The sequence below is a fragment of the Solenopsis invicta genome, chromosome 6 (genome assembly GCF_016802725.1).
Source record: "Solenopsis invicta isolate M01_SB chromosome 6, UNIL_Sinv_3.0, whole genome shotgun sequence".
Classification (NCBI taxonomy): Eukaryota; Metazoa; Arthropoda; class Insecta; order Hymenoptera; family Formicidae; genus Solenopsis; species Solenopsis invicta.
This window is the reverse complement of record NC_052669.1, coordinates 9005914-9021960: the sequence shown is the minus strand read 5'-3', so window position 1 is coordinate 9021960 and position 16047 is coordinate 9005914. Positions and strand designations below refer to the sequence as shown.

At 36.4% G+C, this 16047-nt stretch overlaps 1 protein-coding gene across 3 annotated transcripts in view; it reads left to right on the top strand.

The window, feature by feature from the left end:
• Nucleotides 1-16047, top strand: part of LOC105196642 (tRNA dimethylallyltransferase) — a 72201-nt gene that overhangs the window by 2376 nt on the left and 53778 nt on the right. For all 3 annotated transcript variants that reach the window (XM_011162674.3, XM_039450329.1, XM_026135026.2), the window contains exon 2: nt 15676-15813. In XM_011162674.3, coding sequence (XP_011160976.2) covers nt 15676-15813 — 138 coding nt within the window. The remainder of the gene's footprint in view (nt 1-15675; nt 15814-16047) is intronic.

Here is a 16047-nt window from a genome sequence, read left to right as displayed (position 1 = left end):
TAGTATACGAGGAAGCTCATTTCTCTTTTTTCAAATCCTACCGGCGGTTTCTCACTCTCGCGCGCGTGTCCGTTTATTTCGGTAGCTTTTTCACACGGAGCGTATCGGCTCCAATTTCGTTTCCCGCTCGTGGCCACGCGTGACTTCATTCGCGTGCATAAATCACGTGCTCTCTGGCGATCGCCCACACACGCACGCGTGTGCCGGGGAAAAAAAAATATCGGCGAATTTCCGCCCTCTCGTGGACCTTCGATCCGCGCCAAACATCAAAGCGCGGCGTAGCCTCGCTCGGCGAATCGCGATCAGTGCTGGGATTGTTCTTCCTTGCGCGACAAGTAAATCCTCCGGGGACGTATCTCGCACGACCAGATGTCGCACGGAGGTGTTCTTAGTCTTCGTTCAAGCCTGGCTTTACGCGCCAGACGGAACATTTCTTCACTAGAGATATTCATTCGAGTTTTTGCTTAGGAAAAAGTTTGACTGTTCTGGATTGGTTGAAACACATCCGTCTGATGTTAAAAGTCTGTTAGACCATTTAGCGAATAAAAGATTTAATTGTAATCCGCGACAGCTCAGAAATATTGAATTGAATAGCTCAGAGACGGATAGATAGTAAACGTCTAAAATGAATCTTGGATTAGAAATTTAATAGAATTAATTTTATTAGATTTCTTTTCTCAAGTACTTTAAATTTTCTGGAAAAATGGAATTTTTTTATCTGTTCTCAAATCTCTATTTTTAAAAGATGAATGATTAAGAACGGTTCTAAATTACGTTATCAATCGGTGAATCGTAATTTGATTACATTGCCAATTTAATTTGAGTATTTTTTTATGAAAGCTGTTCAGCAGATAAATACTTTATTTAGCAAATCTAAATCTAGTTTGCCTAAAAACTAGCTAAATGGAAGAACGCACATGGAGAATAACTCTTAACAACATGATTGGTTGAAATCTTTCTGAAATATTCAATACATCGAATTTTAATATTGCTGTTAAAAAAATGTGTTAGAATTCCGTCGAACATTTTTCTTATGAGTATGCTGTAAGATGATCCATTGTATTTTTTATGAACGAATGAGGGGGACCGCAAAGTTCATGCGAATTTCACGAGATTTTATTGAAGCTCGTCCTTCAACTTTACTATTCTGAACATCATAAAAGTAGGCGATAATATAAAATCGCAGCTCGAAGAAGAGGAAATTTCTATAAGATTTGCAAGTTTAAAAAAAAAATATCTTTGCTTAACAAGTTGTATGTTCTGTAAAAGGGATAATGGCCGAGATATTCTAATTTAAATATAAAGTAGCTGTTTCAGAGTTAGGATTATGTGATAATCGCGCAACTAATTTTGCATTGCGGTCATGTACAAGATTAATTACGAGTTGTAATTACATACAGAAACGCATAATTATCTCATTTCGCGCACGAACGCTCTCATTCCTTTTGGCAACGTCGATACGCCAGTTTTGATACCGTATATGTCGTTGTTATACGTATATATCACAGGCATTGATATCGCTCGCATGTAACTGCGAGGCTATGTAGGCTACAACCGGCACACTTGATACACGGTTTGAGAAAGTGAACGTTTAGGCGAGACCTTTCATCAGAGAATACGCCGGGGGAGTACGTTGGCGTTCGGGCGGCATGAAAGCGGCATGAAAGTATAATTAGTTTATAATTCTGTGTAACGAACTGCGCGGCCGAAAGGGTAATTGCGCGCGATTACAAATTTAATGCGAGGATTCGTCACACGACGCCGCGCTCCGTTCGCGTTTCGGCGAGAGCCGCGATTGCGTAAAACTTCGATGACTAGTGCCATTGTAACAGAGTCGTTTTGCATAGTGCGCGAAATGCAAAGTTGCCCGAGATATTCCGGGGGATCGACAAGGCTGCTCGTATCCCGCGATCGGTGGGTAGAGGAATAACAGGCGTTAAAAGTTAAGTATTCTCACGGATATGTGCCGTTACTCTACTCCCGCAATACACAGGGTGTTCAAACACGTGTTAGCTAAAAATTCGTGGATATTTTATCGCGGCGGGCGATCCGCGGAAGGCAAACGTACCTTGGTCCTTGAATTTAAAATAATATTCGCCGTCTCCGGCAAACCGGCTGCGTGCCACGCATGGAAACTTTCATTTTAATCCATGCGACTAGAATGCCTGCGATAGAGCAATACAATTCGCCAGGATGTTACTTTTATTATATTACACAAATGAGATTACGAAAGATTTTCATTTAATTATTAATTAGAAATCAGGATTTATCTTTATCATGTGATCTTCTCATTTCTTATGCGTCAAGTATTTCAATTAATATTGCACAAGTACAATGTCTACAATGAGCGTATGTGATGACGTATTCTACAATATATGTACATTCATTAAAAAATTAATAACTTAATTAAAGGTCTAAAGACTGAAGTCAACGAAGTAAGAAATATATGCCAATGACTAGCCGACGACACAGGCTAGTCGTGTGTACATATAAATTTATTGAATCCAAAAAGATAAACGTTTTGACCCCACTTTTGGGTCATCCTCCGTAAATAAAAACAAATTAAATTAAGTTAAGATTTTGTATTCGAAAGTTGAAAGATCTGTGATAGATGGAAAAAAAGTGTTTCATCAATTGATAAAATAGTTATATAAACACACGCTCATCCGATGTTACTTTGTTGATTTCATTTAAAGATACAATAATTATGATAAAATTATTTTACATACGATAAAAGTTACAATGAAATAAAATATAATAAAATAAATAACTATTATAAAATAAAAATTATAATATTGAAGAACATGATAATTTGTGTTAATTAAAATATATCCGATAAAATAAACTGCTTCGTCATTCCGAAGGGGATACTGAGTTGGAAACAGCTGCAAATTTCGGTGTAAAATGGAGCGCCGCTTTTTTCATGAAGCTCACCCTTGACAATAATTGTATGCACAGAAATCTAATAACTGGTGCAACAGAAAGAGAGAGAGAGAGAGGGAGAGAATGCATTTCGATAGCTGTGACAGGGTGCGTTATGACGGATGAAAATCACGGTAAAACTCGTGAGTTATACCTGGCTATGTAGCGGGCTTCAACCGGTTTTAAATCCACGGCGACGCGATGACGCGAGATTTACGAGGCTCTTTTGTCGACGTGGATGCCTCGGGATGCTCGCAGCCGTTGTTTTATTATACGGCGTTGAGTTGCAAGTGCAAGCCTTTATCAAGATGTCGAGTGAAATCTTGTAACAATTACGAACGATTAATGAATGTATTTAGCTCTGTAGGACGCTGAAGTGATGTAATTGCCAATCAACATTAACGTCATTTGACGTATAATATTAAAAGATCGTAATCAACTCGATTTTTTTTCGCATTTATTGTTATTCGCGTGAGGCTATTCATTTTAATTTTATTTACGGTATTTATTCACTCAGTAGTATTAGAGAAGTGCATCAATTTACAAGCGCCAGCTGTTCGAGATTGCACGCTAAAATTGATTACTGATAATCCTGTTTAGAGCGTTTCATTCACATCCTGTTTGGAATTATATCAACCAAATTGGGTCAATTGTTTAAACGATCGTATTCGGTAAATCCTTTTTCTAAAGATGCTTTCCAATTTCAGTTTCTAAGGCTATTTCTCTTCATCTTATTAATTATGCGAGATACGTTCAAGAATGTAACATTTATCGTCGGCATTCTTAGAAGTCTGAATACCGATTCAGAAACAATTTTGAAATTTCCATTCGCATAAATCGCTGGTAGAAGAGTTGATAGTGCGAGAAATAAACATAGGCTTCGTTAATCTAACGATGTCTTACTGTTTGCAAATTATGTCGTAGTTGATTGTAAATTATTCCCGTATTCAAAATTACAAATTTATGTGGACAGCGTGGCAGTCTGTGGTTTTTTTCCGTTCATAATCTCAAGATTAATAAGCTTGAGCTATTTGTCGTGCGATATGAGATGTTTTCGTAATTTTAAAAAAATGCATCTTTATTTTTAAGCTGTTTATGTCTAGCAGCGAAATGATTTAATTAATCTTGGTTTATTCATTAAAATTTTCTGCAGTTTATTACTTTTATCAATTACTGTTAATATTGACAAATTTAAACACGTTTTTTTTTGCTTTAATTGTATTTGATGAGAATATTGACAACGTTATCGTAAAAGGATAATCCAATTTTTTAAAGCTATTTATTGCGCTATTATTTTACATTTTTGTTATTATTATATATACATTTTTTTGCATTGCAACTTACGTAGCATGAGCTCAATCGTGTTCAACTGATGTGTCATCTTTTCTATGATTAGGAATGCTGAGAACAATTTGTCATACTTCCGTGATTAAGTTGCTGTATTCGCTCACGATGTATAGTATTATATAATTTCCCCTCGGAATATGCTGTCGCAATTGCACGTTTAATCGTGTAGATATCAATACTCTTTGGCGCCAAGTGATATGACGTATTTTTATACTAAAATAAAGATAAGAAATCGATTTGATGCGTTTGAGAATTTTTTTTACAATTACACGATATGTATTGTATTAAATATTAGATATTACTCGAATACTGTATTGAACACTAACAATGTTAATTATTGTTACATTTCGAAGCATCTTTAAATAATGCAATCATAAAATTTAGATTGAATCTGAAAAAATTAAATCTCGAATTAAAATGAAATTTTTGAAAGTTAAATAAAAAGTAGCATTTGTCTATTTTAGATTTTTAGAATTATTTTCCAATAAAATTTAAAAATTGATAATAATAATTTCATGGTTAGGAAATATTAATTCAAAATTTGCAATTATCTCCTGTTATTTCTATTATTATTTGTGGATGTGTGTTTAAAGAATTGTCCGCAGAAAAAATATTATACGTACATGTGCCATTATTTAATGAAATGATAACAAACGTGTCTGACTGTGAAATAATATTTACTTAATGTGAAGTTTGTTTCATCAGATTTTTGCTAGTTATGTCCGTGGGCGAGTTTGGGTTAATGACAGAAACACGTGTTAGTTTCGCAGGTTATCGACCTCAAACGTCAGACATTTTTCGGGCAAAAACCGTTTGAATTCGTGGATAATTCGTGGGTTGAGCTGATGAAAATTGGATCATGTCCGCATAACGACGTTATAACAGCAACTCAACATCATTTACTCGTTTCACATTCCGATCATACACACATTTTGCTTTTACAATTTATGAAGCGATTTGATCGCATTATTTTATAACGTTTCTAAAGTGTGAAAATTATAGCGAACGTTGATGCGTAATGAAATATATTAGAAAATATCTGATCTTATTGTTTAATTAATGCTAATACTATAAAAAAATTATCCGCTCTTAGAACATTTATTAAGCGGTTAAACTTGAAAAGATACTAATCGCGGGAGATAACGAAGATAAGACTGGTAAAGGAGCAAATTTATCCGATTTAATCGTTTCTTTCTATATCAAGACGTACTTGCTATTAGCAGTCCTAATTAATCCTAACATTTTTCTGAAAATATATTTTCCTTTCCAACGATCATCGCAAAAGAAGCAAATGCCCTGTAAATATTGTTCGATCTAGAAATCGTACCTGTTCGCGCATCTTACGAACACTACAATTCCGGATGTTAGTCGTATAAACAGAACTCGTATCGTAAGAATGTTTCTCTGTAGATATGTTGTAACAGAATATGATAGTATTCGCGACGCGAATATCGTGCGTACGATTAATAGAACAAGATGCTAAAGCAGAAACCAGATCTCGATTTATTACCTTGAATTCTATCACCGTGATGATTTCCGGGATCTACTGTGGAATCCGCGTCGTTGATTGCTCGTGATTGATATTTGTATTAGCTAATGATAAACGGTGACGTGTTCCTAGCAATCCTCTCTCTCTCTCTTTTTCTCTCGTGGAGTTTGCGTAATTTGCTTACCAAGGTTATATTTCTGACAATCAGTATTTACGATTTTTAAGGAAAAACATAACAAAATGTCGATGTTCAGAGACGAGCAAAAAACGAATTGAGTAAAACGTAATAATGTTTATGACATAACAAGTCAAAGATATAACGCTGATTGCCAGTAATCAGAAAAATCAATATAAGACAGGTGAATTAATTAGAAAAAGAAAGAGAGAGAAATTTAAATTTAAAGCATATTGACTTGAAATTTAATTATCATGCCTAACAACGAATTCAATTAGCATTAAGAGTTGTGTATGAGTACATTTATATGATAATGTAATATAAAATAAATACATATAAACAGTATATGTAATATTAAAATAATATCGTGTTTCAAGATCGTTTATTTAATCACGATTGAAAGACATCAATATCTTAAAACGTTATATTGACGTTACATATATACACGCACACAGACAAATTATTCCGCCGTGCAACTTTCTCGAGCAATAAAATTGCAATATTTTTTAAGATTAATTAATCATTAATTAAATTGAGCTGAGAAAAATGTCACAGTTACACTTTAATTTACTACTTCTTCGGGTGAGAACGAGTTTCACGAAAAACATAAGCATTTTGTTTCTCAAAGACGATACGAGAGAGCAGGTTCATAGCTTCTCTATTGAGTAACCTTTCCGATAACAAGATGCGCAGCATTACCGGTTCCATCAGAAAAGTCAAAAAAGTTGCTTTATAAAGAGATTCATCGAATCGCCGTGCGCCGCGTTATACAACATCATAAAATTTAATTATCTCGATCGAATGGCGCGCGGTCGCTACATGTTTTTCCAGAAAAACCGAAAAAAAAAACGATCATTTTATCGATTTACGTATTACGTAGCGATCAATTTTCTCCCGCACATTTAATTAGTATAGCCACGAGCGACGTGACTAATTATTATAAAATCCTGAAGAATTAGAAAGAACACGTCCAGTTTGGCAGGATGAAGAATAAGGAAGTCAGACGCTCGTTACCTTTCGCTCCTCAATTATTACTTCATCGTGCGTTGTTGCTGCCGCTCATCGTTGCGATCGGTAATCAGAACGTAATACGCCACGACAGATAGTGATAATTGAAAGAAGCTTTGATTTTCTGTCTTGTAGGTAAAATGAAGAGCGTGTGTATTGGTTCGATTAATTATTTACTAAATGTTGCTAAATTGTATTTGAAGGAGAACAGAAATTCTTCTCCAATTTTTGTCGGGATCAATTATTAACGATAATCAGACATTTTGGAAGCATGTGGTCAACATATATTAGACTTAAATTTGTATATTTTGCGTAATGGACGGGAATACACAAATACATGACAGAACGTAGCGCATTTAGGAGACATAAGCACACAAAAACCATTATACCGCGTATAGTAATTACGAGCGACAACTGGTTAAGTAGTAGAGCGAATAAAGGCAGAAGAACAAGCCTGGGTGGGCAAGTTCTGCACGTGCGTTCTTGCGGGCGCGCGGAACATGTACACAAGCGAGTCAGTCCATTAGCATCGTAGATTCTTACTAATTATCATAAATACCAAGCAGACGTAGTGAGATACGCGGACCCGGGGATTTGCGCGAGTCCAACACGTCGAGGCATTAATGCGGCCAGTTTCGCGGTTTCTTGGACGACGCGCGCACTCGTGCGATGGCTATTCACGTCCCGCCTCTCGTAATTCTGCGCCAGTTAAGCTTACTCTCGCGTGAAATCGGGGTACGGCAATGACACCTCTTCGAGCCGATCTCGAGTGTCCTGTCTCCTTAATCCGTCTCGTTCACGAGAGTGCCGCCCTTAAATACGGTTCACCGCAATTTATTGCACACCCGTCGCTACGACACACCACGCACTCTCTAGATAGAGATAACTAAGAGATCCGAGAGAAGTGTTACGCTTTTAAGCTGGTTCGCGCCAGCTAAGACAGAAAGTTTATTGCTATTGTATGATCTTTCATCAAGCGGGGCTGGTATAGCTGCTTTCAGAATTATCTATCAACCGCCATGCACATTTATCGAAATGGTTTCGGTGAAAGTATCTATTTATTATCGATCGGTGCAACAGTTTTACGAAGTATGAAAAATTAAAACTAAATTTCGTTCTCTTAGTCACAGTACCTTTGATCTTACGCCGCACTTTCTCTTTTGCTATAAAACCCTCTGTTCAAATGTTAAATTTTTTAAATTTTCTATAAAATGTTAAATTGTAATTTGAATAAATCTTTAAATCTGAAGTTGCATCATTGAAAACATTTTAATAATCTATGAGGTATGATGATTATTAAATAGATGTTCGAATATACATTTATTTAAATCTCCATTATGTCTATTAAGAGTTAAAAAAAAATGCAGACGAATAAATGTTTAAAGACTGGCGATAATAGATCGGCATCTTTCGCCTACGCGGTCGATGATTTGCGCGTGATCGCGGACAACGCGAGGAGGGAAAGAGAAGGACCGGTTTCTGAACTTGATAAGAGGATGACGTGAGAAACTCTTGAGTTGAGAACGCACGGGGGACGCTGTTTTGTGACGGCGGTCGAACGAAGACGGACGATCCGATCGAGAGACGAGAGCACGGCAAAAAGAAAGACGGGGAGAGAAGTGGAGTAAGAGAGAGGGAGAGGGAGAGCGGCCCATCTCTCCGGGAGAGAGCGGAGACGAGATCGTTTGTATGCGCCATTTCGCTCCACCGGACCAGTTTTCGTACAAGTATCCCAAAGCGATACGGTCCTTGCGGAATACTTCAAGGCCCGGCATCTGCTTCCTACAAGTTCGGGCTTGTTCTTGTTGTTGTACCTTCAGATTAATCTACTTGAATGATACTTATCCTTAAGACCGCCAAATTGCATACTCTCGGAGACCACTGGTTTCTCCGTAAGCCAATTGCGAATTGTGTACGGCTGAATAATAAAATATAGCTATATATTATTTATGTATTATTATTTTTTCCATCGTGTAAGTTAACTTAATAGATATGTTTTTTTAATAATACATTACAATATATATATGCATAATATTTCTAAGAAAAAAAAAATTACGAGATCTTTGAATTCTGCGAATATTATTCATGCGTCTTATCTCAGTTTGCAATTCTTGAGCGCAGTACAAAGCTTTAATCTAATTTATTTGGTATTTCGTACAGTCTCTAATTTAAATCCGCCAATCAAGCTTCAGCCCAAAATTTTTATTCGCAATAAATTTCTGTGCGACAAGAATAATTGCTCGAGCGTGTGCGTCGCGTTTGCCTCTAATTATTGGCATTATTTAATTTCTCTTAGAGTCACGGGTGCTCATATAGTTACGGACTTACGATTCATTATTGTCGACGTCCGCCCAACCTGAACTTTCATTGACTTCGACTCAAAGTCAGCGGCTCGATGGGTAATAACTGTCGTGAAAACTGAGCCGACAAAGAGAAATCCCGCGTCTGTTCGAGGATTTTTACGGCACGACTCGAACGAACTCGGAGAAGATCCTTAAGTGCACACGGCCATTTGCATATGAACGTTGCTTAAGATTCCCTGGGTGCACTTCTTGAAGGAAGAAGAAGGATTCTTCCTCCTTTCTCTTTTCACGCGAGACATCTTTGAACAATTATAGATAATCGTGTGAATAAGTTGCTCACGGCCTATATACATATTCCGCGAATTTTATTCAAATTACTTCATTCAAATCACTCATCTCATGCTTGTGGCTTAATCAATAGTAATTTTTTAATGCGCTGAAAAAAAACACTTTTAATTTTAATTTTTTTTATCGATTTATTTTCTTTGATATTATTTGCTTTAGCATTTCATTTGCACATTCATATAATAGATCTAACGGACTATAATATTTCTTACTCATAAAACAACTTTAGACGTCAAAGATTTTTTGCGTCTAGCTATTGCTATCGGGCACTTCATGTGATACGTCTGATAGTTTATATTTCCATAGTTTTTCTACTATCTATTAAAAATAGACGGCATTCAGTATCTTCATTCACTTCAAGAAACTTCATTATTTTTCTAACATTAACTGAAGAAATAATAATAATGATAAGAAAATATTTTATCTCGCTGAGATAATTTAAGTGAGTTCGTTATTGAAACGATTACAAATCATATTGCCAATCGCAATGAGAAATCGAAGGCGGTGGTACGCCTTACTTGTATGCTAAAATATTAATTGGCAAAAATGTCTTTCGACAGTTACGAAGTCAGATCCGTAATCGTCAATGAATATTAAAAAGGTGTAACTGGCGTACACCTAATATAATTGCCAGAGGCGGCATCGAAGTTTCCATTTGCCCACGTGCCTGCTTCAGGAAGTCATCGTGCCGCGGCATTATCCGGTCGAGCATCCTGCGAGGATGGGTCGCTTGCCGTGCCGCACATGCTTATGCGATTTCGGACGGATTCGCCTAAGCAATTCTAATGTCGCAACGACGGCAACGTGCCGCTACGCGACCTACCTGCCCTTTCTACTGATTAAATATTCAGCACGGTAAAACCCACACGATCCTCTTCTTGCCAATTTATGTCCTAGTTAGAATTTTTCAAATATATTGTACATGTATTAATAAATACGATTCGATAGATCGTAGTTTATTTCTTTTGGAAGAAACTTCAGTATTTTTAACGATACCTATTCTCCTCCCTTTAAATCCGATTTTTTAAAGAATTATGCTTGTACTCTTGACGAAAATTAAAAAAGGATTTGAAATCTAGCAGAATAATAGCGAATAATAATTACTCGAATAAAAGAATTTTCATTTTTCTTCGCTCGCGTTCTTTTTATTAATAACATACATAAATTTCAGAAAGCGATGTATTTTATGTATCGATTCATTTTCATTTGACATATTTTATTCAGGCGATCATGAAAAAGTCTGCTGATTCTTTCATAATTTTGATTTTCCCTTCGGAAGGTCGGTACGCCCTAGCCCAAGTTTTCTCGAAGGTGTCGGGGCTTGAATAACTTACGCGTCAATCGGTAAATCTCGCATAATTGCCCTGCGATTTGCCGGCGATTTCGATAATTACCGAGCGAGAGACTCCTTGAGCGCGTTATCAATAAATCATGAGCAGGATGTATCCAGTTCGCGAACTTCCTCCCGTATCGAAGCACCGTTAGAAACGTTCCGTTTATCCGATTGGTCGGCACGTGGCTTCCTCATCTCCTGGTTCTTTAGCTTCGCGACCTTGAGCCTAGGAAACGTTCGCACACCGCCCTCTCTTCAGGTTCCGCTTCAGGCTCCTTCTCTTGTCTATTTCTGACGTCTCGAATTAGATCCGTCTAGAGCGGCCGCGACTTCCGCCAACGCCAACGTCGTGGAATGCCACTTGCTTGCTGATGAACTGGTTACGAGGTGACGAACAAGACGGGAAAGACAAACGGTGTCTCGCTTCTTTTAAATCTCGACACCTACTCCACTTAAGTCTATTTTACTATCGGTTAGTCCTTCCAGCTGTCGTGGCGATATTTTTAATTACGTAATAAATCGAAGATTAAACTTGTACGATTATAATCCTTCCAAACTTTAGTATTCGAAATGTCGAGATTTTTTTATCGGAAATCATCCGTTTCGCCTAACTTTATTTTTCGTCTGCGTAGCTTCAAAATCATTGAAAAATAAAAAAATGTTATAGGAAAAATATTTTTTTAGAAGAGATTCTAATTTATTCAATGTAATGTCATCAAATCCCCAACATTTTTATGTTACTAAAATACGGATTAATACATTGTTTCGAAATTCAAAACGAGTGCGGAATGTGGAAGAGATTTTATCGTCGAAGATTGCTAATTTTGATAATGGAAAGCAGTTCATCTTCTGGTTTCTGCCATTGAAACTGTGCTAATATCTTGTCCATGTATTATTCAAGATCTGTCACTTTATTTCTCTCGCTCATCTCTCAAGTTCTCTCGACAGAGTGCGTGTGGTAGAATTATGTACGTTTCCAGATGTGTTAAAATGAAAGTAATAAGTTCGACCAAAAACGGCGGACAGCGCTAATTAGTGTGCAGATCGCGCGAACAGATTTGTTTGAGATCACTTTTGAAAAGGTACGTGAATTATGATGCGACAAAGTGTGGAGTAAGCGATTAGCATTTTCGTCTGCTACATGTTCTTGCTTACGCAATAAATGAATCGATCAGTGAACGATATTTTTCGAGTGTGGACGAGTGATTTTGAAATAATTTTTGATAGGTCAAAAATTATCTAGAGTTAATGTTATTAAATTAATCGGGAATTTTTATTCAAAAGAGGAGAAGAAAGAAGAAATTTTGAAAACCTCATTACAGTTAATTAGGACTTTTTCTGGCTGTATATCATGTTTTTATTTTATTTATATCACGATTTAACCTTTTTGTTTTTTCTTATAAATATTGAGTACAAATCAAAACGTAACTGCGTGCAGTTATTTTAATTTTTATTAAATTTAATTTCTATTAATAAATAAATTATTTATGTACGTAGTTCATTAATCGAAAATCTTTGCCCCAATTGTTTGTTTATCGGCACATCGCACTAGGCTTCCTCATTTATTAGACATAAAACAATTCGTCCGACAAGTGCCTGATGAATGACAACTAATGAAGGTTGAGAACGTGGCCATTCAAGATATCTCTAAACTAGAACCTTGGAAACCTGTTCCATCCGGCGCATCGCGCATCTAGCGGATGATTGCCAGACACGCGGGTTGCTATTCTTAACAGATCTCATTTCCATTCGATGTCGATTTGATGCTTTTCGGTTTCGCGATTGTAAAAAAATTTAGCTGGCATTTTATCAAGTTGATCGATAGGTACTTACGCGGCAACCAACGCGTTAATTTAACTATAAAAGTCGCAAATTTTCCTACACGCGCGATAATGATAGTCGTTGGCCTCCGGAGCGATTTAAATGCCTTGATACGATTGCCACTTGTGGCTTTAAATTTCAAACAGCTTGCGTCATTGACAAGATAATGTTGATACGCGTATACAGTTATCTTTCTCGGATCGCAGCACGAGCGATAGAATCGGCCCCGATAATTGTACGGATTTCTAAATGTTAAGAGCCGATGTAATTGAGCCAATCAATAATTTGAATGAACGGAAAAAAACGCCGTTTGGCGCATTAAGTCATTTAAGGGGCCTAACGAAGTCTTGGTTGCGAGGTAGAACCTGTTACAGCACGTGTCTGACTTCGTTTCTACTTCGAGTACTACACGAATTCTACAACTGTTCTCTCGCTTTACCTCCGTCCGTTCGCCATTATGTAAGCGAATCACGAAGTACCGGTGGAACTTCGTTTGGTAACCGCGCGATTAACGAAGTAGAAAAGTGATTGAAGGCACTATTGAGTCTCCAGACACGTACTTCATACGTATACTAGGTTTTTCTTGAAGTAAGGAAGGTGGATATCCAATGCCAAAGCACGGATCGACATCTTCGCGAAAATGTAGGAATGTTGGCGAGAGAGAATTCACTAATTGTTTGTCAATTGCATTGGCAAAGGCCCTGGCAACGCCTTCTGAGTTTTATCTTTGTCTGTTAACGCCCAAGACATTTTTATTAATACTGTTAGGTAGTAACTCTTTATGTTTTCTTTTTTAAATAAATGCGCTATATGCTCTAGTCATCGTTAATTGGTAATCGATTTTACTAGTACCTCGGAAATCTCTAAAATCTTCTGCTTTTTGCGTTCGACACTTTCAAGGAGACTAATGAGTTTCAGTAGCTGTGCAATCGCGATAGCCGGTCACTGTCCCCGAGAACTTCGTCGATACTTCGTTATACTTCTCTTCGACGTTTTATCGCTGTAGAAACGATGTACGAGGTTTCTGATCGAAGCTCATTCATGCTGGCGAACGAAGTGGAACGAAGGTTAGACACTCGCCTCAATCTTTGTTGGTTGCACGGTTCAAGTGTGTTTCAACGGCGTGACGCGATATAAATTTAATGCATTCTAGAAGGAAGTTTCGTTTAATATAATAAATTTGTTGTAGAATTCATATTGTAGGTTCAGACAAAAAGTTTTTTTTAATGAAGCGTGTATTATTTTGAGAATTTGCTTAAAATATAATATTAATTCAAGATCATTGACGTAGAAAAACCATAGGACGCGATGTAACGCAGTAAAAAACGGATTTTAAATTATACAAGATTCATTGTCAAAATTTATACAAAATTTAAGGAACCTCATTATAGAAAAAATAAAAAAAGATTTAATTATTATAACAAGAAATTATTTTTATCTTATTTTAAAACAAAAGTTTAAAAATTTTATTAAATTTACAATAAACAATACTTTAGTGTTAACGTGACTAATAAGATTTCACAAATTTGAAATTTAATTATTAAAAAAAAATCTTGTATATTACAGAAATATTTTACAACAAAAATCCAACATAGCTGCCGTTACCGCAGTGATATTTGACAGCTACGGATACAGAATTGCACAAAACCACGATTTAAAAATGCGCCGCGTAATACGGGGGTAATTTACCGCGTAATACGAGGGTTGCCACAAACGTTATAGAAAACCGCGTTATCCGAGTACGCATTATACGAGGATCTACTGTATTTCTGCCTTCACGTTTCCCTGCGACATCGAATCGTATTTACAATTATTATGAGTAGCTCTCATTAAAGATCTGGTTTTTTTTACGCTTTATATTTTTCTCACATTATTGTTAGGAATGATACTTTCCAGAGGGATCATTCTTCCAAATGATCACTCCTGATGATCTCAGACTTACAATTGTAAATTTATTTGGTTTTTATTGGACGTTACTTACATACATTTATAAATGTGTTTATAAATGCAAATTTAAAAACGTTCGAATGAAGAAGAAATACCGACAGCGATTTTTGAATTTGGATTATTTATTTGATTAGTGATAATTAATTTTATCATCTTCATAACTAGGCATTTAACTGTGCACTTATACTGTTTCAACGAAAAGTCACATGCTTTGTGTAAAAAAATCTCTATTTTTCTTGTAACTTTATTAAAAAATTGCATTCAATTATATTCGTTACAAACATTGAAAGATTTTAAACGCGATTTAATAATACGTGCTAGAAGAGAACAATTACGTGATTATACACTGTTAAATGTTATCAATCAAATTTACATTCACAATTCCTTGACTTTAATAATATTTTATTATTTTTAATTTCCATGTACGTGTATCAAAATTTATTATTTTAATAGAAACATGTGGTTACTCGTTAAAGCTCGTAGAGTGAAAAATTATTCGAAAAATCTCTTTTCAAGTGATGTTTTACTTTACGAGATTTAGAGAGTAAAAACAACTATATTTAATCAACTCATTTTTCTTAATTTCAAAGTAAGGAGTGTTCATAAAATTTGGTGAGATCGTTGCGCTGATAAAAAATTATGCATTTAATTTTTGCATACACTTTTTTTCTCATTACAGGCAAAAATTTATTAGACAGACGACTCAAGCTAACTCGATTTCGCTTTTGAAATGTCATAATATTCAAATTGAACACGATTTTAAATCGACAATTTTGCTGGACGTAATCACATCCGAGTTATTTATCGCGTTTATCTTTGGCCGCCAAACCACACAAGCAATGCAATTAACGGAATTATTCGCTATCGCATTATTTCTATTCATTCATTATTTATCAGTCGTTACTTATTTCTTTCGCGACTGTCCCGCTGCGCCGGCCCCTCGTTATTTCACTTTTAATTACGGCGATTCTCTTTCGGCCTGCAGGTTTACAAAGGCCTGGACATCGTTACCGCGAAGGTGACCCCGGCGGAAAGAAAGGCGGCGCCGCATCACATGCTGGACATCGTGGATCCGCTGACCAACTTCTCCGTAATCGACTTCAGGGACATGGCCCTACCGATCGTAATCGTCACGTCTCGTTCTCTTTTTCCGCGCTAACGGAAATGGTTGACGTATAACGCGACAGTTATAATTACTCGGCAATAAAGATAATTATTATACTCTCTCAACCCGTGCTCGCGCGCGGGTTACATCTTTTTACAAACTAGCGGAAAATTTCATAATATGCGATAATAATGACTACCGTGTTACAGGTTACATGCATGAATAATGTAACTTGTAACAAATTTGTTTTTG